General features: G+C 44.3%; 1 protein-coding gene and 1 long non-coding RNA gene across 2 annotated transcripts; one reads left to right on the top strand and one right to left on the bottom strand.

Moving 5' to 3' along the window:
* The first annotated feature begins 2,509 nt into the window (after window positions 1-2,509).
* On the top strand, window positions 2,510-4,058 carry LOC139070570 (spectrin alpha chain, non-erythrocytic 1-like). Its single transcript, XM_070553045.1, has 5 exons — window positions 2,510-2,647; window positions 3,071-3,163; window positions 3,274-3,378; window positions 3,454-3,603; window positions 3,812-4,058. The coding sequence occupies exons 2-5, from the start codon at window positions 3,098-3,100 to the stop codon at window positions 3,887-3,889; spliced, it is 399 nt and encodes a 132-aa protein (XP_070409146.1). The 5' UTR covers window positions 2,510-2,647; window positions 3,071-3,097; the 3' UTR covers window positions 3,890-4,058.
* A 262-nt stretch (window positions 4,059-4,320) lies between these two features.
* On the bottom strand, window positions 4,321-5,445 carry LOC139070578 (uncharacterized). The gene is made up of 2 exons (XR_011521071.1): window positions 5,215-5,445; window positions 4,321-4,504 (listed from the first exon to the last, which is right to left on the bottom strand). It is a non-coding gene; the product is annotated as an uncharacterized lncRNA (long non-coding RNA).
* Window positions 5,446-25,625: the final 20,180 nt, after the last annotated feature.

The following is a 25,625-nucleotide window of genomic DNA, read 5'->3' as shown; positions in this document are numbered from 1 at the left end:
TACTGTTTAACCATGAAATTTAAATGTAAAATACGGTAAAATAATTAATAGGGCATATTTAGATGGGTAATAGGGTAAAACCCAGTGCATTTAAGATAAAAATGGGTTGAAATATGACGGAGCGCTAAGAGGGAGACTTCTGTGTCCATTCTTCCATCCGGTAATCCCCAGCGGTCAGGCCGGGCAGCCTGACCGATCCGGCGCCTACTTGCTGCGCCTAGCTGCTGCGCGGTCTGACCGCTCGTGGAGTTTTTCATGTCTGACTTTAACCGCATCTAATACTGTATTACGGCGTGAGCGCAACAGCGACAACTTAATATCGATGTGTAAGCAGCCTGAGTGGTAGGGTGTTTTCATCTGAACCCTTAAAACCTCCAGCAGGCTATGCTGCACTATTGACGTGTTAGCGCGCGGCGCTAACAACTTAGCAACGTGACATGTCTCTGAGAAAGCGTAAAACATGGACGCTTCTTCTGAAGCGGAAAATAACACTTCTTCTTAAGCAGAGCAGGATGTCGCCTCGGCTCGTTCACGGCCGAGCCGGACTGAGCTCGATAACATTGACCAAGCACAGCCACTGGGTCGTTGTAGCTGCCACCAGGCCTGCTGAAGGAACTCCAGCGGGTTTCATCAGACTCGTAAAGTTTCTTGTTTTTGCTGGGGATTTCTGTATTTTACCGCTCCCTCCTGCAGTCTTCCCCTATTAAAATTTAAAATGTGTAACTTTATGTATTGTGATGAATGACTAATATTCATGTAAAACTAAAACGTTAGGCATTTAGGGGAAAAAAACAAAATAATAAACATTATACAGATGTCAAATAACTCAAACTGTAATTAAACTATATATTTTCAAAGTCATATAGACAGCATGATGGTTTGTGTGATCCGCGCGGTTTCACTTACACCCCTTTAATGATCAGGCTGTTTTTTATTATTTTTATCAGCTGATAGCAGTTAAAATTATGGTAAAAAATACTTTTATCTGTTTTTGATAACTTAATGCCCAGGAAGAGCATCTTCCTGGGCATTAAATATAACCCAAATGTTTTATTATGAGCAGATCTGATGAAGGTTTAGATAAGCAGTCTGCAAAGTAAAACTTGTTTAGAGTCCAAACTCTTACTAAAGCTTTTAAAAAGAAAAAATGGTTGAATTTTGAGAAATATCCACAACAGGGGAGCGAGACCTCTGAAAAATGTATATTTTCTCTGAATTCATAGAATAATGTGAAGATTCTGGGAAAAGTTGGGATTCTGAGATTAAAACGTAAATCTTTCTAATCATAATTCTGGCAGTTTTTGTGTCCTTCTGCTGTGGAAAGTCGTGCAACATGAAGATACTGAGAAGATGCTTACAACCTGTATTTTTATTCCATCCATAAATAAAATCATGAGCTATTTTTTTAATCCAAATTTGATACAAAGGGCCATCGTTGGTTCCATTCCTCTAATCTTAAAGTCATCATCAGTTTCTTCCTTTTAACAAATATTTATTTGTTCAAATATTTAATATTTATAACTGGAATATTTGTTCCTCCCTCTCCCACTGCAGTTAGTCCTGTCCTGCAACCCTGTTTTTGCAGCTTAGTGAAGCCAACCATCACTAACCTGGGGGTGGTTTTGGACCCAGAGATGCGGATGGACTCCCACATTAGCCAGGTGGTTAGATCCTGCTTTTCCCGGCTTCGCCAGCTACCAAAGATGAAGTCCATCCTGAAAGACGTGTCATATTTTCTCCCCAAGCTGGACCTGACCGTCATGTATCGGTCCAAAATAGTGTGATGATATTGTGTTTTTTGTACATAACAGACTTTTTAACAGACAAATTTGTCGCATTCTCCTACACCTCTTCACGGGCTCGCCACAGTAAATATTCTATTTGGCAAGAGATAAACTTTATTGTATTTATCCTAGTGAATCTATAATTAAACGGGTAAACTAGTATTAGCACATCCAACATCAAAGAAAGTAAAATGTTACTATCAGGAGAGGGAGAATGTTTAAGTGGTTAGCAGCAGTGTGCTAGCCGATGGCCCCCTCCATGAGGCCACCACAGCTCAGCAGAACATCGTTGTAGCTTCTTCTGGGGAGAAAAACACTTGGAGAAAAAATAAAGTTAACAGCTGAAATAGCAGGAAATAATACAGTTAAAGAGCAGATTGTAGAAGAAAGAAACCGCTGGGTTAAACTGGTCTGTCTACTGCATAATGCTGAACTCTAACATGTGTCCTCAGGGAAGGACCTGATTGGTGTCCAGAACCTGTTGAAGAAGCACCAGGCTCTGCAGGCTGAGATCACAGGTCATGAACCTTGCATCAAGACTGTCACCCAGAAAGGAGAGACCATGGTGGAGGAAGGTAGAGCAGGTCTGGTCCTGACATGTTTCTGAGGTGTCTGCAGGTTCTGGCTCACTTTTTTTGGGTCCAGGTCACTTCGCTGGTGAGGAGGTGAAGACTAAGCTGTCAGAGCTTCATGGACGTTGGGACACGCTAAAGGCCAAGGCGTCCCAGAGGAGGCAGGACCTGGAGGACTCTCTGCAGGCCCAGCAGTACTTTGCGGATGCTAATGAGGCCGAGTCCTGGATGAGGGAGAAGGAGCCCATCGTTGGAAGTCCAGACTAAGGGAAAGACGAGGACTTGGCCGAGGTATGGAAGTCCCTTCCTGAGAAACTCCAATCGCTTTTCTTTGCTCTCTTTCCAGTCCTTCATAATTAGTGTTTCTGTATTTGTCATTTCCTTCGGTTGTCTACCAGACATCGTTGCTCGTTTGAGCGTCTCATGGGTTAGGGGTAGAAGTGCTGGCCTCGCACAGGAAGTGATGACAAACGTGTTCCCGGCTCTCTTATTTCAAACGGTTTACAAGCTGTGATGTGTGTTCCCGCTGCAGAGCAGCCATGACACGTGGCAGCCGGCAGAAGGCTCACGCTTTTCCACTAAACACCCGCAGAGCTGCGTCTGCGGTGAACTGAGCAGGGTTTGTTTTACAGTGGCGGATCCGATTGGACCATCGCTGCGAGAAAGCTCCACTTGTGTCAGACGAGCTGAAGGTTCTGATGTTCTGCTCCACAGGCTCTCCTGAAGAAGCACGAGGCCCTGATGTCGGACCTGTCGGCTTACGGCAGCAGCATCCAGGCCCTGAAGGAGCAGGCCCAGTCCTGCAGGGTGAGTTCAGAGCCCTCGGCCCGTCAGAACATTCTTATCCACCACGTTCTAACACCAGACCTGTTAACCCGACAGCAACAAGATAATCAGCAGGTGCTTTTGTCCTGCAGGACCTGAAGGACAAAGAGTACCGCCTGAGGGACATCAACACGGTGGCATCTGAACTGGAGTCAGAAGGTCTGATGGCTGAGGAGGCTCCTATGGTTCAGGCTCAGGTGAGCGTCACCTGTCTGCAGCAGCTGGTCCCTCTCACTTCCTGGTTTGTTAACTCTGCTCGTCTCTGTTTGTAGCAACAAGAACATCTGGGTTCTGCTCCTGGAAAGGTGCATGTTGTCCTCCGCCTCAACCAGAACCAGACGTGGTGTTTTTGTTACCACTCATTTGTTTGTTTGTTTGTTTACAGGATGAAGCCGACTCTTAACACGGCGTCACCCTGGAAGGTGAGTTCATTCAGCTGATCAGAGGTCACCTCTGATGGCAGCAGTCACGGCCGACCGTGCTGACATCACACAGGAATTCAGGTGACCCGGCAGGCACCAGGTGCTGGTGAAAGTGGGGACATGTCAGCTGGTTGCCATGGCTACAGTTATCTTTATGCATCTGTATGACTGCTGACTGGTGTGTGTTTCCTGTGACCTTTGACCTCAGACCGTACGGTTGGGCGTTCAGACGACGGCTAACTTTAATTCCATCAAGGTAAGAGGAAGCTCTTCCCTTCCTGTCTGAGCGATCCGTCTCCAGGTTTCCTCGTCCGGCGTCCAGCCCGCTGGCGTCCACCTTCATCTCACCTTCATCTCATCTCACTTCATTTATAGTGCAATACTTTCACATTATCATTTTCCCACACTTCTGTATACCTGTATTTTGTTGTTTTTCAATAAAGAATGACAAATTATTTAAGTTTGGTTTTTGTTGCACACAAATATATATCTGTAAAAAATATCTACAAAGCTAATGTTTACATAACAAGTATGATTGGGTTTTGCAATACGGCACTCAAGTTTATTTTAGTAAGATTTTCAAACCAAGTAAAGTTAGTAAAGAACACATTTCTATTGTCTGCTAAGAAACTGTTGGGATTTAAAATGGGCCTGTTGTACAAAGAACTTGTAAATGATTATTCCTCACTTTTGTCTTAACCAAAGAAATTCCAGTAATTGAGCAAAAACATTTATTTTTAACACTACATTTTATAAAACAGGGCACAGTGTCGGCACATGTATGTATGTCGATGGTCCGCCCCAACCGAACCAGGAGACACAGACGTCAGGGAGGCCAAGGTTGTCTCTGCAGCTCTCTGGGCACCACGCCTCACTCAGCTGTCCCCAATGATCCAAATGGCTATGGAGGAAAAAAAATTTAATAAAAGAATGAAACTTAAAAACTCCCAAACCTCATGTCATATTTACTAATCAGCTATGGCTGATTTATTGTTTGGATCACAGTGAGTTACACTAATTCTAATATATTTTTATTTCTATTATACATACATACTTTTTAACTGTTATTTTCACATGACTGTTATCAGGCTCTCTTGTTCTGGTTCTGATGATAACTCTGTGTCTTCCAGTAAGTTATCTTGTGCTTACTTCATCTGTATAATGTCTCTTTACTTTTGGTAAATTGTACTGAGTCCAGAATAAAGGCTAGCTGGCTGTACAAGATACAAACAAGTATTACGTTTTGGAAATATATGAAACACCGCCAGCATCTGTTAGAGCCTGTGGCGGGGTGCTGAGGGCCGGCTCCAGCCCAGGAATGAGCTCTACACACCGGCCGGGAGGGTTTGAAACACCGCCATCCTCTCCTCTGCTGGCTGTTCATTCTGTTATGGTTACCGGTGCTTGTGTTGCAATGTGAAACGCTTGGTCTCGGATTTTGTAAGAAAGATAATAAAATGTCCCCCCAAAATACGACTTAAATATATTTTCTCTTCTTCATGATACATTTAATGGCTGGTGTGACTCAGGAGTGATAGCGCCGAAAAAAACTGTACTGAAAACTTGCTCAAAGCAAAATGTATTCATTACGGAAATAAATTATAAACTTACCGATTTAAAACTTTTTTAATACAGGTACTTCTCACGAACAGGCGCAGAAAACCTCCACCTAAACTCCGTGTGAGGTTCAGGTCGATGGGTGTTCCAGTTAGCTCCGGTTGGGTTGAAGCTAGGTGGCTACATCCGTTAGCTCGGCTCCCACCTCCGCTTTAGCTTTGGGTTAGCCAGGGTTAGCTTCAGGTTAGCTCGTAGCTAGTTCGCCTGGGTGTCGTCACTCGAGCCCAGCCTTACAGCCACACCCTCAGCGCCTCCTCTCTTCCCTTTTATGGAATTGTCTGGGCTGGACGGAACCTGTGACACGGTCAAAATGGCGGTGGTGGACACCTCCCATTATGGACAGATAACGTGTTATTGAAGCCTATGGAATCGAATTGTCCAGTATATGTACAGTCTATGATATATATATATATATATATATATATATATATATATATATATATATATATATATACATATGTATATATATATACATATATATATATATACATATATATGTATATAAGACGGCTGTTGCAGCGCTCCGTCAATAACATGGCGACCGTAGATCAAGGCAGATCAAGGAAGCGCAATTTCACAGAAGAAGAAATTGAGGTACTTGTGGGTGAGGTGGAGAAATGAAAGGATGTGCTTTTGCAAAAGAAATAAGATAAAATCCACAAGAGTGGCACAGTGTTGCTGAAGCCGTCAATGTTGTGAATTCTTCAGAGAGATCTGTGGCAGATATAAAACAGTTAATCCAGTTGTGATTCGGTCCCCAGACTCCCAGGTGAAAGTCACGCGCGCTAAACAGTCAGCCAAACAGAGATCTCTCTTGTACAAGTAGCCAGGGCGCATGATCAATCGGTCACAGTGACAGGACACACACTGTCACAGATGCATGACATTCTGTCTCAATCTGTCCCCCTGCTGGTATTCATTTTTCCGCTAAGTTTTCTTTCATAAATTCCAAAGTTTGCGTGGAAAGTTGCTCACGCAGTTTTCCGACCCCATTTTGTGCGTAACCCCTCCTTTCCACCGGAGCCGTGACGGAGCGATCAGCAGCACGTTACTGCAGCAGCACGTCATAGCTGCTGATAGGAACCGCTGTGGCCAACAGACCCTTATCCACCGGAGCCGTCAGCAGCGCGAGTCGGCCGCGTCTCAGGAGCAGCATGTCGCGGCCCGGTTCTATTTTCTACACGCTATGCCTCTGAAATGGGTCAAGTTTGACATTTTTGGGGTAGGAAAGACAGGAAATCGGACACGGAAACAGAGCGAAGCTTCCTGAGATCTTCAGAACAAAGAAACATACTTTCTTCCAGTTACTTTACTTTATAAAAAAGTTATCACCTAGCTAGCGGTCTCATTTGTTTTTCCATAATGGACGACGAAAGGTTGATTACTGAAGTGATTACTCCTGCTTGTTGTTGTGTTTACTGACGAAGTCACGCGTGATTTTGCTAATGTCGCGTGACTTCGTGCTCTGTCGGTGACAGCTGCTCCCCTGCTGCTTTGCGTCTCGTGGGAAGGGCCAAGCAGCAGTTTACGCGAGCAAGACGTGCTGCTGCAGTAACGTGCTGCTGACGGCTCCGGTGGAAAGAATGGGTGAGCAAGCTTGAAAAATGAGGCACCTGCACTTGTATAGTGCACAGAACACTTCAAAATGCTTTACACTACAGTGTATTATTCATCCATTCACACCCTGGTAGTGATACCATACCATGCCAATTTATTCATAAAGCACAGCTTAAAAATAGAATGGCAGCTAATCGAAGTGCTGCACAAAAAGAGCCAGAGGCATGGATTCATCAGCAGAAATATTAGCTAATTAGATAAAAGGCATAGCATAAATAATCAAAAAAATAAAAATTCATTCTAAAATAAGAGAGTAAGAGAACAAGTACAAGCACCATCCAAAGTAATGAGAAGGAATTGATAAAAACCAGTTTAACTCTCCCACTGTTTTTAACAGTGACCCCTACGAGGAAAGTTGGCCGTTGAGCAGGATTGGTTTATCCCTTGAGGTCCACGTGGCAGGAGTGAGGTGGTGCTCACTCCTCACCCCTGTCACATGGACTCAAGGGATAAACCATCAACCCTGCTCAATGGTCAACTTTCCTTGCGGGGTCACATCCATTAGGACAGTGAGAGGGTTATAAGACACAACTAAAACCCAAAAGAGCTACAAAATTCTACAAGGTATGACAAAGTGAGCTACGTTGTCCTAAAAACAAAATTCATAAAATGGAAACTAGCACCAAGATGGACAGAAAAGAGAGATGCGGCCCCAGAGTCCTGCAATTTTTGCGTATTGTGTCACGGATGGAAGGCTATGTTGAAGAAGTGTGTTGTGGTCCACACCTCATGATTGTTTTTAACTCATTCACTGCCAGCTATTTCCTGATCGCTAAAGCCCTTCGCTGCCAGCGTTTCTCACCATTTTTACAGTTTTTTAAGAGTCACAGAACAATGCGCGCTAGGATGATGTCGACGTCAAAACAACCAAAACAAAGACGAGACTCACCTCTTACATCAGGAAGGATCCGAGTGTTTCGAGCGTTATCTGTTCTTTCATAATCCATTGTCGAATTTTGATCGGCAGATGTTTTTCCGGTTCGCACCTCACTTTTTTTATTTATTTTTTTTTTTTTTGCAGGAATGGCCCAAAAGGATCTCCTAAGACATGGATGCTCTGCTTCCTGATCATGTGACGTGTGATGTACACGGATGAAGAGCGGCTTCAGAGCTGAGATGTTTGTTCTCTCAGCGCGGGGGCTCGTTCCGATGCCCAAACAGTAAAGAAAAAATAAAATGCAAATGAGGTCTTTAGTCGTCATTGGCAGTGAATGAGTTAACAGGTGTTTCTTCTCTGTGCAGGTTGGCTGTGGCTTTTCTTGCAATCCCTACCCCTCTGTGGAGCACCGGGGAGTGCCACAGCTGACTGCAATATCCTGACTGCCACACCTTGTATTTAAGCAGCTGTTCCCAGTGCACGGTGTGGCGTTGTTTTGTAGTGCTGCTTTGAGTTTGTGGATCGTCATTAGTAGTCTTGTTTCAAGTAAAACCTGTTAAGCCTTTTTCCCACTTATGTGGTGATTTTTTGTTATTAAAAGAACTTAGAACTGGATCAAGGTATCCTACCCCCTGCATCTGGCTTCATTTCTGTGTACCTCACGTGACAAAGTGTGTTTTCAGAGCAGACTTGAACCTCACGACGGATGGAGCCCAACGCAAAGAGGGGCAGAGAGTTCCAGAGTTTCGGGGCTGCATGAGAGAAGGCACACTCCCCTTGTGATCTGTAACAAACCTTTGGAACAACTGGCAGCACATGATCAGCTGATGGTGGTTACATATGAAAACAATATGTCTGCCAGATAGGATGGGGATGGGCAAGTCTAATTTCTCGAATACATATAACAAGACTGAAATTAATCCTAAATTTTACTGGGAGCCAGTGTAAATCTGCAAGAATTGTTGTAATGTGCATGCATCTGTCTGTGTTTGTTAAAAATCTGGCTGCAGCATTTTGCACTTTCCGTAGTCCGCCCAAGGCAGATTCATTAATCCCAATCAGGACAGAATTTGCATAATCCAGACAGGAGGTAATGAATGCGTGAATGACAGATTCAAGATGCGGGTGTTTGAGGATGGATTTAAGATATGTGATTCGGCGGAGTTGGAAAAAGCGAGACCTGGCATTGGCGTTGACCTGTGACATCATTGAGAAGTCAGAGTCTTGTTTCACACTCAGGCTGGTGGCAAATGTTTTGAGACTGAGTGAGGGAAGAGCGGGGACACCTGAAGCACCATTTGTGTTAGTGGGGTTATGAAGTATGGCATCTGTTTTGCTGTCATTCAACCACAGGCAGTTGTAGGAGAGCCAGGTTTTGACCTCAGAGAGGCTTTCTGATAAAACAGAAGTTGAGTGCTGTTGAGTTGAAGGTAAATCTGGCAATCGTCTGCTGAGAAGTGGCAGTTGACCCCATGACTTGCTACAATCTTTCCGAGAGGGAGCATGTAGATTGAAAAAAGGAAAGTACCGAGGAGGGAGCCCTGAGGCGCTCCCCATGGAAGTGAGAAATTAGGTGAAGAGCAGTCTTCAATATGGACGCTAAAACACAGATCAGTGAGGTAAGACCTAAACCAGGCGAGGGCATTACCGGCCACACCCACCCAAGATTCAAGCCAATGAAGTAGAATGGTGTGGTCTGCAATGTCGAAAGCTGCAGTCAGGCCGAGTAACAGTAATAATACATGGGAACCAGAGACTGCTAGAATCAAGATATCATTGAGAACTCGAATGTGTGCTGATTCTGTGTTAAATTTTGGTCTGAAGCCTGCTTGAAATGGGTCAAGAAGCCCTTTGTCATCGAGGTGAGAAGTAAGCTGTGTAAGAACCAGTTTCTCTATGACTTTTGAGATGAATGGGAGTTTAGAGATTAAACGATAATTGGCACAGTCTGACTGACTGACTGAAGCTGTTTCCTGACCATAAAAGTCATTCACTGCCAGCGTTTCTCACTGTTTTTACTGTTTTTTCAAGAGTCACAGAATGGCCTGTATTTGTAATGGTAAAATGGTAAATGACCTGTATTTGATATAGCGCCTTCTAGAGTCCTGGAACCCCCCAAGGCGCTTTACAACACAACCAGTCATTCACACATTCGCACACTGGTGGGGATGAGCTACAATGTAGCCACAGCTGCCCTGGGGCGCTCTGACAGAGGCGACAGAACGTTGCACGCTAGGATGATGTCAACGCCAAAACTACCAAAACGAAGAGACTCACCTCTTACATCAGGAAGAATCCGCAATCTCCTAACACATGGATTTTCTGCTTCCTGATCACGTGATGTGTGATGTATGCAGATGAAGATCGGCTTTAGAGCTGGGATGTTTGCTCTCATGGTGCGGGGGCTCGTTCCGACGCCCAAACAGTAAAAAATTGCAAATGACGACTTTTGTTGTCAATGGCAGTGAATGAGTTAAGGGAGAGGACAGAGTTGAGAACACTGTACAGTTTTTTATCCTGGTTATACCTAGTGATTATTTCTGTATAGTATCTATTTTTAGCCTTCTGAAGGCTGATGTTAGGCCCTCTGCTAAATGGAGAAGAAAACAAAGAACCCATCCTCCTGGGGAAATAAATAAATAAAATTCTAATGTGCCAGTGCAACCTGCTGATTGGCTGCTTCAGGTGCTCCTGCCGATGCCCCTCCGCTTCATTATTGGTGTGGCTGTGCAGCCTGCAATTGTATGGGTAGCTGCACCTGTGCAGCATAAAAGGCTGCTTAGTGCATTCTGGAGAGACTCATGAGGACCAGGAGATCAGACTTAGCACCTTTGAGAGCTTCTGCCTGTGTGGCATGCCAGATATCTCTTTGAGCTCTTCAGCCAGTTCCGTTGACCTCATGATTCTCATTTGCTCTGACATGCATTGTGAGCTGTAAGGTCTTATATAGACAGGTGTGTGGCTTTCCTAATCAAGTCCAGTCTAGTACAGTCAAACACAGCTGGACTCCAATGAAGGTGTAGGACCATCACAATAATGATCAGGAGACATGAAAAGCACCTGAGTTAAGTATGCGTGTCTGAATTCTTAGGACCATGTGATATTTCAGTTTGCCTTTTTTTAATAAATCAGCAAATATTTCTAAAATTCTGTGTTTTTCTGTCAATAAGGGTTGCTGTGTGTTCATTAATGATTGGCCAGAAAAAATAAATGTCATTGAGTTTAGCAAATGGCTGCAGTATAACAGGGTGAAAAAGTGATGAGTCTGAGTACTTTCCGTTGCCACTGTATCTAACTCTAAGGAATATGGCAACAGACTATATTGCACTTTCAATTTCCCTTGGAAGTTGGCTGGAGTCCATTCCTCTTCTTTAAACCTGCCTCTCCAGCTATGGTTCAGACCCTTTTGCATGGCACAGATGTAGCTGGCACATGCAGGTATCTGTTGGCAAGCTTGTAAAGATTGGGGCACACAGCTGCCCTTGACTCCCAGTTTTGCAATGGGTGTTCTCTGGAGAGGTTGGGCTCAGCCAAGTAATGCTGAAATTCAACTGCTGCTTCAGCACTTGAAGTTCAAATTCTTTGTGTAGCTTCTGCAGGAAATAAGAAAGGGTGGTGAGACCCACTGTATGCTTTTCTGTATGTAGATATTCTATCTATTCTCAAACTAGGCAACCGACCAACTCTATTGCCTAAAATGTCTCACAGGTTGTCAGAGTTGGCTTCTTTAGTCGCTGACCTGTGTTTCCTCTGAAAAGAAAAGTGGGGACAGGGTAACCACCAGTGTTGTCTTTGGCGGCCATCTTTGTGTAGTCTTAGTGTTGATGGCAAAAATGCATTTTTGAGTCTTAAAAAGTCTTGGATTTTGTCGACAAAAATTCAACAAGATTTTAGTCGAACAAGATTCTTGTTTTTAATTTTACAAAACATTAAACAAAGTATTATTTTTTAACGAATGCTCTGTCTTCTCGAGCCCTAGTGAGTCGCAGATCTATTAAGATGCTCTGAAGAAGCGCCCCTGCGGGGCAGCTGCTACAGAGGCCCCTGGTGGGTTATTGAAAAAATGTCTGTGTCAGAGCAAATTATCAATGGTCAGTTTGTGGTTTTCTGGAGGTTTATTTTATTTTGGCAAGATTAGAGAAGAGGCACGTCAGTCATATTGTCCAGCGATTTAAAGTTTTTAGTGTGACAATATTAAAACACACCGGTAATGTCCAACGGTCCGACGTGTTTTCACAAACACTGCAAAGGTGAGCAAATTTCACTCACTCTTTAGTAAAAAAACACTGAGTTTTGTCTCATTCTTGCCTTTATCCATCCATCCATCCATCCATCCAACTATTCTCTTCCACTTATCTGGAGTTGGGTCACAGGGACAGCAGCGTAAAGCCTGGTTCATGCTTCTTCGTCAGCTCCACAAGGGACAGACACGCACGGACTGACGGAAGCGTTTTGCTCTCATACTTCTCCGTCTCCTGGAGAGTGTTGCAAAGCAATTCCCCGGCAGGACAACAGAGGGCGTAGCGCTGTTCTGTGGTATCCTGTCATGTATCGGTCCATGATAGTGTGTTTATATTGTTTTTTTTTTTTTGTATATAAGAGACTTTTTAACACGGACATATTTGTCTCTCATTCTCCTCCATCTCTTCATGCACTCGCCACCTCTAAACCCACGTTTCCTGTTATTTCCGTGCACAAATAAAACGCTTGCTGCGCATCTTTTCACTCCTCCAGTCACGGGGAATTAAACGTTCATGTTTTTAGTTTTTCGCGAGGTATTCTTCAAGCTTCTCTGTGTCTGCCGCTTGTTATCCTCAACTCTCTTTATGTTTTTGAGGGCGCAATGGCGGCGCTGTAGACAACAGCAGCGTCCTGACCAATCACAAGCTTGCGTTGTCCGTCTTGACTGCCGGATGTTTAGAAAAGAGAGCTCGACTCCATCCGTCCTTGCGGAGCTCTCCGGCAGGCCCGCAAGGACGTTGCATGTCTCCGCACTGACGCAGACGGAGAAGCATGAATCAGGCTTTAGTCCAGAGGCCAAGACTTCCCTCTCCCCAGCTACTTGGGCCGGCCCTTCCCGGGGAATCCTAAGGCATTCCCTGGCCAGGTGAGAGACATAGTCCCTCCAACGTGTCTTGGGTCTTCCTTTTAGGTCTCCTCCCGATTGGACGTGCCTGGAAAACCTCACCAGGGAGGATTTTTTCTTAATCTATAGTGCTTTAAAGCTGACATGTACGAACCCTTTGTTAGCCTCGCATAGGGAAAACCTTTTCATTAAGCGGTCCCAGATAAAGTTACTATATAGCTGTCAGTCAGAGCTAGTGTAAACACAGACAAGCAAACATAGAAAGTGTATCCAGTGATGTTAACTTTCATTCTGCTCCAGACGGAGGACGGTCGACTCATTAAGAATAAGAATCCAGGCTTTTAGGGTGCAGTGTAACGACTGCGCTAAACATGCACGTGGCGATGATTCATTACCTGCTTACTCACTCGCAAACACCCTCCTCGTGTTTAAACTGGTTTATATTTTCATAGCAGAGGATTTTTTGTTGCTTTAGTAAAATCTAAACTTCAGTTAATTTTTTTGTCGAATATCTTCCATCTAATCTGTTAAATCCTTCCTTTTAATACGACAACATGTCCGCCCCGTCAGCAGAACCAACAATGGTGGGTCTTTTAATGAGTGGTCCTGTGCATTCTTAATTAGCCTCTCATTCAGCGCGGAGGGATTAGGCAGCTGGTTCTATTGTAGTGAAATAAATCAAGGTCCTGCACCTAAAGCGCCACTCATCAATGAGTTGGTGGAACAGGTGAACCCGTAGAGCCTTGGCAGCATCAGAATTCACAGGCTGTTCAGGAAAAACCCTGACAAAGCACAAGAGCACAATGAACAGCTGATGGTTGCCAATGGGCTCTTATAAGAGAGGGCATTTATGAGTCTATAAAACCTCTGAGCTGTGTCCTCCACTCCTACCAGGATGTTGGGAGTAGGTGGTTATAAATAGGCATCGGGGTTCTGTCACAGCAGATTTGTAACCAGCCAAGGATGCCACTGGGCTTCTGTTCCTGTTGATTTCTTTGTGTGCTCTCACCGTCGTGACATTTATTCTACAAAGAAAAAACAAAGAAGGCAATCCCCCTGCTGACTTGGCAGGGCATCGACACCACCTCCAGGTCATGCTTCCTCCTCTAGTCAACACTCAAATGTCAGTCTGTCGTTATCGGGATTCCTCTACAGTCATGATGCAAACGATAGAAGAAACATTGGTGGCATCAAAACTCCTCTGTGCACACATGGCATGCTGGGAATGCCGGACTACGGTGGGGCAGCAGAGGTATTAGTTCAAACCAGTAAAGGAGAGTGGTGACTTCAGATCGGAACAGGATCTACAGAATTCCAGTTTCTTCACACATCAGTCGATGCATCAAGGGGTGTGTGTGTGTGTGCTGTGTTCATTTAGTCAGAGGTTAGATGTCTGTTTGCAAAGTTTCCACCCCAAAATGAAAAAGCAGACTCGTTCTAGCTGTTGTGGCCAATCTGTCCAAGTCCAAAAAGTACAGAGAAGTCATGTGACTGAGGGACTTGAGACACTGGATGGTTAGTCAAACCATTACACGACCAGTCAGACTAAGTCAATCGTGTCATCCTGCTTTTGGAGAATTTGGGGGGGGGGGGGGGGGGGGGGGGGGGGGGGGGGGGGCATGCACTCCAGCCACAAACTGTCACTTACTCCAAACTTGGACAAAGAGGCTCCATGGAAGAATCCAGAGGAACCTTCACGGCGGGAAGATGAGAACTCCGCACCCCTGAGGTGGCAGCCTTCAACCACAACACCTTCAGAAGAGTAAATAAACCCTGCAACAACATGTTTGTGTACAGATTTCTTCACCACCAGGAAGAAAACATGTTTCTAAGCCTGGAAAAGAATAAGCAATCTTTCATAATCAGAAAAGTTCAAAAAGCTGCACAGCTGCACTTGTTTATCTACAGTGAAGGTTTTTGCTAACATCATGGGTTCGTACCAAAGGTCAAACGCCCACCAGACGAGTCCACAGCCTGCTGCTTCCCGCCTCTCTGCTGCAATCTGCTGAAGCTTGTTGAGTTAGATAAGCTAATCCTTTTTAATCAACCTAATCCCCTTTGACTGACACAAAGGCGTGTGGGTGCACGTGTTGTCTTTAAAGCACGCCTGCTACTTAGATGTCCTGAGCTCTTTGGTAGTCGGGTCTGTTGATGTACAGTAAGACGACTTTTCACTGGGCTTCGTTGTGATTAAATGGATTTGTTAGGATGTTTGTATGAAAGGCAGCTCCGACCTTTCAATTTCAAAACATGTTAAATAACATGTGCATTAAAGAACTGAGATTAATGATGGTCTTTCACCTTACGCTGCAGGGACCTTCCTTCACGACATCTCAGGGGACTTTATCATAAACTTAGAGATTTAAACATAAACATTAAACAATTATGAAAACGCAGGGATTCTATAACTCCATGATCACTGCTATTATAAACCAGGCAGAAATATGTACTCAAAATCAGAAAGAACAAAAAAAGATGATCTCACCACTGATTCTTGTTAAAAGTGGTCCGATGAGTCCAGATGGACCCTGTTCCAGAGTGATGGTGCATCAGGGTAAGAAGAGAGGCAGATGAAGTGATGCACCCATCATGCCTAGTGCCTACTGTACAAGCCTGTGGGGGCAGGGCTATGATCTGGGCTTGCTGCAGGTGGTCAGGTCTAGGTTCAGCAACAGGATGTGCTCCAAGAATGAGATCAGCTGACTGCCTGAATATCCCGAATGACCAAGTAATTCCATCTTCCCTGATGGCACGGCCATATTCCAAGATGATGAAGATAGTGAAAGAGTGGTTGAGGAGCATAAGACATCTTTTTCACATATGGATTTGCCACCACAGAGTCCAGGCCTTAACCCCATTGAGAGATCTGGTGACGTTGCAGAAGCTCATCGAAACAAGGCCACAGCAAATGTGTGTCGTACTCAAAGCTAAAGGTGGTCCAACGAAATATTAGAATGACTTTTATTTGGGGGTGATTTTTTGGGGGTGGGGGTGGCAGTGTGTATAACAAAGCAGAGAAATGTTACAGGTTACAAAAACACAAAAACAGGTCTGGACTCTGAGTTGTCTGCAGAAGTAACCAAAGCTTTAGCTGACATGATCTACAATAGGCTAGCCCTGTCTGGGCCACCGCTCCTTCAAGTGTTAGCACCTTCCTGTTGAATAAAAATAAAAAATGACCACAGTGTCTGGACTATAAGCCCCTTCTTTTTTCACTTGCTTTGGACCCTTATACAACAGTGCAGCTTATCTATGGATATAGAGCTAACAGTCATCAGGAGCACACTATCAAGGAAGCGTGAGAGCAAGCCAGACAGTTCGCACTAGGCAACGAGAGCAAAACAAGCCAAGTGAGCCCAAATGTAGTAGGAGAGACGTAACGAGAGCGAGACAGTTAGCGCCATGGAGGTGTTCATGCACACCCTCATCATGGAAAACAGAGAAGTGCATATGATGCTGCTTCTATGCAATCCATCTGGCTGTCAAAGAAGGAAATAGAGCTTCCACATGTACCCTTGGCATCAATGAATCCTTGGTGAGACGCTGGAGACGGCACCGTGAAGAACTGAACACACCTTTTTATTATTTGTGCAACTTACAGATGCTGCCCGTCATGTCAAAATGTGAATGTTTGATCGATTGAAAGACTTATTGTGTTTCTCAAATGTTAATAAACGAGAAGTTTTGCATTCCCAAACAGTCATTGTAACTCCCAGATCTCCTCATCTTCCCATGGTTCAGTAGTTCAGCCTGTTTGATGTTGTTACTTCACTAAAACCACGGTACATACCGGACCAGATTTAGGCATGCCGTTGCACTCCTAGTAGACATACCAATGCCATCTCATTAAAGGCAGCCATTTAGTCTTTGCTACGGTGAAGTAATGAAATGATCCACTCAGCGTTCTGATGTTGGCATGCTCACAGAGCCTCATCAGCTAGGCAGTGTACATTTTCCTTTGTGAAACCAGAAAAATGAAGCACTCCCCTGCTCCTCTTGACCAGCCTAGCCCATACCAATGTGTTCTGGTCATGCACAGAAAGTGCAGACACACCGCCAGCCAGGAAAGAAAATAGGTCACTGTTTCATCAGTGCTCGGTTCTGCACATTGCTCCAACTTGTAAAACATTATCCTCCCACGAAAGCTGCAGCTGTCCCTGTGTACCAGTGCGACTAAAGCATCTAAGATCAAGTGCAGGATGACAAAAGGCAGAAAAAAGGAGATTGTTTCACTTGAACATATCAAGGGACCTGCTCTGTTTACCTGAGTGAGCCCATTATTCCACGGCACGTTAGTCAGAGAAACAGCACCAGGCCCAACGAAGCACACAGCTTTATTCTCCTCACAGTCTTTAGAAATGTGTAATTAATGTGTGCGGTTTGTTTATACAAGGGCTTACTTATCTGTTTTTCTGCTTGTGCAGTAGTTTTGTTTCCCGTGCATTCTCTGGAGGTTTGAATAATTGAAGTGATTTGTATTCTCTTAAAAGCCGTAAAAAGAAGGACCCGGGGGACCGGTTCAGATTGCAAATACACAGAGCCTTAAGTTTATCTCCATCTGCTTCCTAAAACACGGCGTTTACTGTTTAAATATCTCTCATAAGTTTTCATTGGGGGGGGGGGGGGGATTGCAGCTGACATGTTTTTCTAGAGCTCAGATGATAAAAAGAAATAGTAAACATTTGTTTTAAAAATAAATATGTACTTATTCCTGAGCCCTAAATATAGAGGCTGGTTTTTGATGTAGTAATGTGCATATCGTCAGCTGCCTGAAGCCTCTCACTGCACAGAAGCTACAGCGTTGGCAGAGACGGCGTTATTCAAATGTGGCTCGCAGCCTCGGCAGCATTTTGAAAGGTTAAATAGCACTTTAAACGTAGGCTGTCCAAATGTTAAAAGCACAAAAATACAGCTTACTGCGCCAACGAGATGAAAAGTAACAACAGTGGGCCTACACACACGGCTCTGAGACAAAAGCCGTGGTATTAATAGAGCGATAGTCACCGAGACGTTTGGTTTCAGCCTCAGCCATTGTTTCACTTAACCATGTCCATCTAATACAATAAACCTGATTTCAGCTGCTAGACACCTAAGGTGCTCATTTATGTTGCATTAAGGACTAAACGTGTAGAAGCTGATTCTGCCATCGCCATCCATCCATGAAACCTGTGTCGGGTCCACTGTCCGTCCCCTGCACATGTCCTAACCATCACAGCTTTGTCTCTTTGTCTCCAAACTGTCCAGTCTGAGCTGTCCCTGTGATGTACGACTGAATTTGTCCACGGGTGGTCACTCAGGTGTTGGATTTAGTTGACTCACATAGTTCTTCCCTTCCTGCTTGTTTTTTCTGTGGTTTTCTGTTCAACTATAATTAGCCGTTTGGCTGAAAGGGACATTTTTGTAGGTGCAACATTCAAATTTGCGTCTCTTGAGATCCGACTGGCTCCAGAAGAGCCAACTTGGCAGCCCCCATAAATGAATGCCAGTGGCTTAAAAATCACACCAACAGTAGTGGGCTGAGACCACTGGTCTGCCAAGATGTGTTCATGTTTGTAATCCTGTCAGCATGGACGTAATTTTTTTTTTGGGGGGGGGGACATGCCCCCCCCCCACTTTTTCCAAAGTCAAGTTTTGACCCCTGCACCTTTTACCATCCAAAAGCAATATTACTTTATATTAAATTGACACTGGTTGAGCTCTAGGACCAAGTAGAAACGTGTGTGTTGAAGCCTGTTTCCCATTAGAAGATACTGTAAAGATACCCCCCCCCCCCGTGCCCCCCCCCCCCCCCCCCCCCCCGCATCTAAAGTGAAAATTACGTCCATGCCTGTCAGTTTGAGGGTCTTAACATCTGACTCTCTCCAGGTCCTGTTTTATCTCCTAAGCATACACCTCTGCAGGTCTACCTACCCTGTGGTAACTCTTATGCAGGTTCTCTCACTAGTCACCCTGCTTGCATGCTCGCCTCCACTTCTAGAGGATGGCTGACACAAGGTCATCAAGTCTGTCTCCATGGCTCATCGTACGGGTCTTCTTTTCTCATGCATCCTCCCACCGGCACAGATTGAGTTAAACTATCTGGCTAAAGGTCCACTTCCTCTCTTCCAGACATCTTCATTCCCTCACGTAATCGAGACCAACTGCCTTCTTTATTTTCTTCATCCTTGTTATTCATCCTCCTTGCTGTTTCTCATGTTTCTTATTTTTTCATTTTTTATCCATCCATCCATCCATTTTCAACCGCTTACCCGGAGTCGGGTCGCAGGGGCAGCAGCCTAAGCCAAGATGCCCAGACTTCCCCCTTCCCAGCTACTTGGGCCAGCTCCTCCGGGGGAATCCCAAGGTGTTCCCTGGCCAGCCGAGAGACATAGTCCCTCAAATGTGTCCCCGGTCTTCGCCTGGGTCCCCTCCCAGGTGAACGTGCCCGGAAAACCTCACTTAGGGAGGCGTCCAGGAGGCATTCTGACCAGATGCCCGAGCCACCTCAACTGGCTCCGATTAATTTATTATCTACTCAAAACGTCTCCTAATACAGTTTTTTACTTTTTAATTTAGCTCATTCTTCTTCTCTTAAACTATCAGTATTTTCCGCCAAACATCCCTCATACCTTTTCCACCTCGATGTCTCCCCATAGCTGACTGATACGGGGCTCTTTCCTTCATGACCAGATGTTAGGCTTTTGTGGTTCCCCCTTTTCCTTTTGGAGTTCCTCATTTCACAACCAGGGGCCTCATTTATCAAGCTTGCTTACTCACAAAACGGGGTCGGAAAATGGCGTAAGCAACTTTCCACGCAACTTGTGGGATTTATAAAAGAAAACGTAGCAGAAACATGTGCACAACTTTAAGTTGACTAAGGACCTGGCTTACGCACATTCTGGACACGGAGAGCACCTGCAGTGCTGCTGCTGAGAAGGATAAAATTATGAAATCCTGCAGCATTATCACTTGTACCGCTTTATGTTCACACAGAACAAGCCCCCCCCCCCCCCCCCCCCCCCCCCCACACACACACACACACACACCCACACACACACACACACACACAGCCTGGAGCTCAGTCCCTGCCAAAATATCAGCAGGGTGCAGACTGAGACAGAATGTCACGTGTGTAGTGTCCAGGAATGGTCAGTTTTAAGTACAGTTTGACCCTTCAATATCTGGTCGATATGGAGACAACCGTCTGCATGTGTTTCCTTTAACCTGCTGGATCCTGCATCCCATCAGCTGTGCTCAGAGCCTCTCTGCAGCTCTGAACACATGATACCGTATTGTCACTTTCCCTCCTCAAGGCCTCAAGCTTCCCTTATCGTTCCACAGGACTCGTCATACTTTTGACAAAGTGAACGCCCTCAGCTCAGATTAGTTGCTTAATCAACAAATGAACTCTTAAATATAATGTGAACATTTAAAACTTATAAGTTAATTAATCATTAAAGACTATTTTGGTTGATGAACAAATGATATATGAACACTAAATGAAATGTTTTCATTAATCTGTGCTTAAATCAGTAAGTTTGATTGATCTGTGTTTTAATTACTGAAAGTATGAAATTATGTATTACATAGATTTATATATGGATCAGTAATGTTTGATATGACAAGGTCATCATCATCTGCACCAGACACAAGGACAAATTAAAGTTAAGTTAAACCCATGACAGATAGATTTTCTTTACCCCAGATCAGAGCATCCATTATCTCAAGGAGGCGTGTGTTCTGAGGTTGTCTTGGTAATATTCCTTAGCATGGCACGCTCCGATTGGCCAAGTAAATCATAATATGAGAATATTAAAACAGCATCACTCCGGTGATTCAGCAGTTGCAATCAGTCAGCCGGTCAGTCGGAGTCGCATCCCAGCTTCTCATCATCCAGCATTCGTTCTAGAGAGTGCTTTGGAACAGCCGTCCGGAGCGTCCCCTCTTTAACCTTGACTTTGCAGTAACCCCTTATAATAAACAAGCATGTGGTGACAGTGGAGAGGTTCACAGGGGAACTGTGAAATCTTTGCTTTTGTAGCCAGGAGAGAGCAGAGCGCATCACGATCAGTAGATGCTAGCATTAGCAACTCCACCACAGGGCAGAACTCCTTCAGGTTTAGCCCTTCTTTCCACTGGGCGTGAAAGCCCTGTGAAACATCCACGAAACGTGCTACGCTGCAATTAGCCGCCATTATAGTGGACGGTTTCCTTTCCATCGGAAGCAAAGTGTGATGTTTTGGACGCGATTCAGAAGCGAGAGCACACTATCATTCCATTTCACGTCTACTTTTTTACATGCTTTGCGTCCTAATCACTTCAAACTCCAAAGTTTAGATTGGGTCAAACAGGAAGTCAAACACAAAAGCAGTGTAAAACATCTGGAAACTTTCAAAATAAAGGCCACTTGCATATGTCTTTTCCAGTTAAAGAAAAATTGGTTCAAGAGGGCACAGACATGCTCACTGAGCACTCTGTGCACAGAGTGATGCCTTTCTCAGTGGTTGATGTGCTGTACTGGTGTACCTGCCTTAAACCAGCATATGTATACTGTATACTCAACACATTTTTATCATTACCAATCATTGTTTGCTGCATTAACCTTGGGTTAATCTCTATTAGGAGTTAGCCAACCTTTTTCCTGAGAAATGTTACAGGTAATCTGAAGTGTTGTTGAAAACACGCCCATGCTTAAATATTGTTCAATGTAAGACCTCGAAACAGCAGACGTGTTTACCGACCTGCTGCAGCCGTTTGAGGCTACATTTCAACCAGAACAGTCTTCCATCACATCTCCACAGGAGATGCTCTTCGTTTAAAATCGGGTTTTAGGTGAAATGTGTCCTTCAAGGAATGAATCGCATCAAATCAAAAACACAATCTCTCGTGTTACTGTCCCATGCCGGGGTAAGAAGACGTGTGTTTTACTACATGTGTGGCAAAAATCACAACCAATACAGAATAATTGACTCCAAGTTATACTCAGGATTTATTTTGGTTAAGTGTGTGTGTGTGTGTGTGTGTGTGTGTGTGTGTGTGTGTGTGTGTGTGTGTGTGTGTGTGTGTGTGTGTGTGTGTGTGGCCGGTGTGGTGTAGAGCTAGTTAGTTTTGAAATAATTCTGATGTCTGTGATTGGAAAATGATTTTGATCTTCTTGTTCCGGGTCAGTTTGAGATTGGAGGCTGTGGAAAAACTTCAGCACCAGAAAAAGTAGGACAGATTTCACAGCAAACCTTTATCTTGGCTTCTGCAAACCGAATGGAATATTACACTGAAAACTCATCAGTTCACCCACGCATATTAAATAATTCATCCAGTTTATTCAAATTAACCAAACAAGATTTTAAATTCTTTTACTTATTCAAACCAGGAAATAGATTGAACAAAAACTAAAACTGTTGTCTGACTGTCCTGGAGCAAAAAATAAATAAAAACAACATTCAGGTAAAAAAGTCTGTTTGAAAGAAATTTGATCATTAATTTCTCCAAAATGTATCATCACATTACAGAAGTTTGTGAATGACGTAACGTTTTTGCATTTGATCTGACATTTACAGATCTGTGTTCCTTTCAAATCTTAAAACAAGCTACTGTAACCTCATTAAATCACCTCTTTAATGTTATTTATAGGTGCAACAGAGCAAACTGTAGTTTTAATGTCAGGGTTCATTTCAGTTTCGGTACAGTGAGGGAACAAAGTGTAAACAGGTATGACATTTAAAATAAAACTTTATTGGCAATAAATCCTCCAACGACGTCTTCTCATTACCAACACCAGTCCATGTTGACTGGGTAGGCTGGGTCTTCCAAGGATGCAGCCTTTGAATCGGGACACTGGCTAATGTGTAGTTCCACTTCCACATGTGTCTGTGCCATTCCTACAAATCTGAACAGAAATAAATCTTTACACCCAGTTTGTTTGTTAAGCAAGACCAAACCAAGCAGCAGAGAAGCATCCTTTTCCCTGTGAGAACCTGAGAACGCAGGCGCTTGCTATTATATGAACTGTGCATGTGTCTCATGAAGAAGCCTCAGTAAAAGGCCAAGAGGGAGGTGGAGTGGAAAATAGGAAATTAGTTTTCAAGGCACCAAATCGTTAGCAGCAGGCTGTTCCTCATGAATTACTAAACACAGCACAGTACAACTGAGTGAATGATATTACAAACTAGGTCAATAGCACATCCTAAATAATTAGACCTGCACCCAAATTGATTATTCATGTTTCAAGTGCACTTTGGCACATCAGATTGATGTGGTTACATCTGAAGAGGGGAATTTTCTGAAGGAGGACTAATGATGATGAGTTAAATATCAGGCAGGATTAATGCTGTCACATCACGCCACTTTGAGCTTCCACTCTCCCAGCAGCCTTTAATGGTCAACTCGTTCTGTTACCGGGCCATATGGCAATGGCTCATTACTACGGCTCCGCCCTCTGCTGTTGTTGAAAAATGGAGCCACTTTATCCTGCTCATGTTTGCCCCATGTCACGTGTTTGAAACTAAAATCTGAACAGTAAGATTGTAAACCTGAAAGTCCGTCTTGTCACTTGTACATAAATCTGCAAAACAAGCTAGCTTAAAACATTATTTCCATGCCTCATAACAAAGTTCTTACACAGTATAGCTATAGATATATTATGGAGTTGGTAAAGACCCTTGCCCTGCCTCCAACATGCCTACATCTAAAAGGTTAGGTTATCCTGAGTTGTCCCTGTTATGCTGCTATAGGCTTAGACTGCTGAAGGACGTACTGACCACTTTCCACATGAGCGTGTGTGGGGGGGAAGGGGGGGTATTCAAAGAGGAGTGAAACTTACAGTTGGCCCCCTTAAATACTATTCTTCGCACTGCCATGGCTGTAGCCATGGTTCCCAGCTGCAGTCAGGGAATATGTTTACCCCACCCCATCTACACTGATAATGACCGGCGTATCCGAAAAGCTGCTGCTGGCTGGTTTTCCCGCCAGTCAGATGATCCCTCAATAGCCCTTTTTACAAGACACACCATGCCGGCAAATCGGCGTAATATTATCGCAGCAGTGTGCCTTATAAACGTGGCGTGATGGCATGGCGTTGTGCAAAGTTTGCAGCATTCATTCCGCCTTGCTTGGTAGTGCTATTGCGGTAATGGTCTGGCTAATAAACGGCTGTTGCACCATGAGGCAACAAAGGGAGGTGTCATGATGACGTGGGTAGATAAATGACTCCAAAGTGAAGGCATGCTTAGTAACAAAATCATAACTAGAAAAGCTGACAGAGGATATCGGGCTTTGCTATTCCGCTGCGGTGGAATAGCAAAGCCCGATATCCTCCGCCATCCTCGGTCAGATATGGAGCTCTAGTTTTTTACCCACAGCCACACCAACACGTGATATTTCAACCCATCTTAGACCAAGCGTTGTTATGGTAAACACACAGAATTTTCCCCCCATTCAACCAGCAAACTGTTAGCAAGGAAAACGCAGTTGAGCGACTCAAACGTGAAGCAGCATCAACAAAAAGAGCTGTGGTGTTTCTGTGGTCTCCCTCAGAGATCCACAAGTGAACAGCATTACTACAGCCTGCATTGGAGCCGGCTGCCACGGGAAACGGGAACAGCCAGCCTCCTGCTCTAGCAACGATTCCCGGTCAGGAGACAGAAGAAGCCGATCATCTGCTCAAGGTTCTTTTGCAGCCCCACTAACAGGTTTGACTAAAGCCTGGTTTATGCTTCTCTGTCAGCTCCGCAAAGGACAGACACGAACGGATTGACGGAAGCGTTTTGCTCTCATACTTATCCGTCTCCTGGAGAGTGTTGCAAAGCAATTCCCCAGCAGGACAACAGAGGGCGTAGCGCTGTTCTGTGGTATCCTGTCATGTATCGGTCCAAGAATGTTTGTTTATATTGTGTTTTTTCTGTATATAAGAGACTTTTAACATGGACATATTTGTCTCTCATTCTCCCACCTCTTCATGCACTCCCCACCTCTAAACCCACGTTTCCTGTCATTTCTGTCCACAAATTAAACGCTTGCTGCGCATCTTTTCACTCCTCCAGTCACGGGAGAATTAAACGTTCATATTTTTAGAGTTTTTTCGCGAGGTATTCTTCAAGCTTCTCTGTGTCTGCCGCTAGTTAAACTCAGCTCTCTTTGCAATGGCGGCGCTGTAAACAACAGCGGCGTCCTGACCAATCACAAGCTTGCGTAATCCATCTCGTTCGACGGATGTTTAAAAAAGTGGGCTCGACTCCGTACGTACTTGCGTGCCTGCCGGATCCCTACGCAAGGACGGATAATGGCGTTGTGTGTCTCCGCACTGAAGCAGACGGAGAAGCATAAATCAGGCTTTAGCAGTTAAACGACTGCTTTTCTCCCCATTCTACCAGCAAAATAAAGTACAGAAATATAATTTTACTTACTGATAAAAAGAAGCAGAAACTGCTTAGATTGTCTGTTTGTGACCACAGCTTGCCCTCTTTGTCCAAATAACTCCATGATTAACATCCAAATGCCAACACAAAGACAAAACTAAAGTTCAGAGATTTAAAATGGCCGAACATCTATTAATGTGAGGCTGAGGCCTTTCTTCTGAGCTAGCTCTGAAGTCGCATGGCTCTGATGCTCAATAATTATTCAGAGTTTGCAGCATTAAATTCCACTCAAACACCCCCCACCTCCCTTAGAGTTGTCGTTAATGTAAAGTAGACCTACTAAACCTAAAATGTTTTTTGAACCAGGCTGTAAACGTGTTAATTTCTGCTGTGAAATTGGTATTTTTAACACAGGAATCGATGGGAACTTGCGCTGTTTTGGTGCCAGCTCCTACCGGATGAGGGTAGAACTGCAATGTTTGCCATGCCTTGT

Source organism: Nothobranchius furzeri, chromosome 1 (assembly GCF_043380555.1).
Source record: "Nothobranchius furzeri strain GRZ-AD chromosome 1, NfurGRZ-RIMD1, whole genome shotgun sequence".
Lineage (NCBI taxonomy): Eukaryota > Metazoa > Chordata > Actinopteri > Cyprinodontiformes > Nothobranchiidae > Nothobranchius > Nothobranchius furzeri.
This window is presented reverse-complemented; position numbering and strand designations above follow the sequence as displayed.

Excerpts from the sequence above, each read along its gene's own strand:
- LOC139070570 (XM_070553045.1), top strand. The coding sequence starts at position 3,098 with ATGTCGGACCTGTCGGCTTACGGCAGCAGCATCCAGGCCCTGAAGGAG. Across the intron at positions 3,164-3,273 it reads AGCAGGCCCAGTCCTGCAGG|GACCTGAAGGACAAAGAGTA; the intron begins GTGAGTTCAGAG and ends TTTGTCCTGCAG. Across the intron at positions 3,604-3,811 it reads ACACGGCGTCACCCTGGAAG|ACCGTACGGTTGGGCGTTCA; the intron begins GTGAGTTCATTC and ends CTTTGACCTCAG.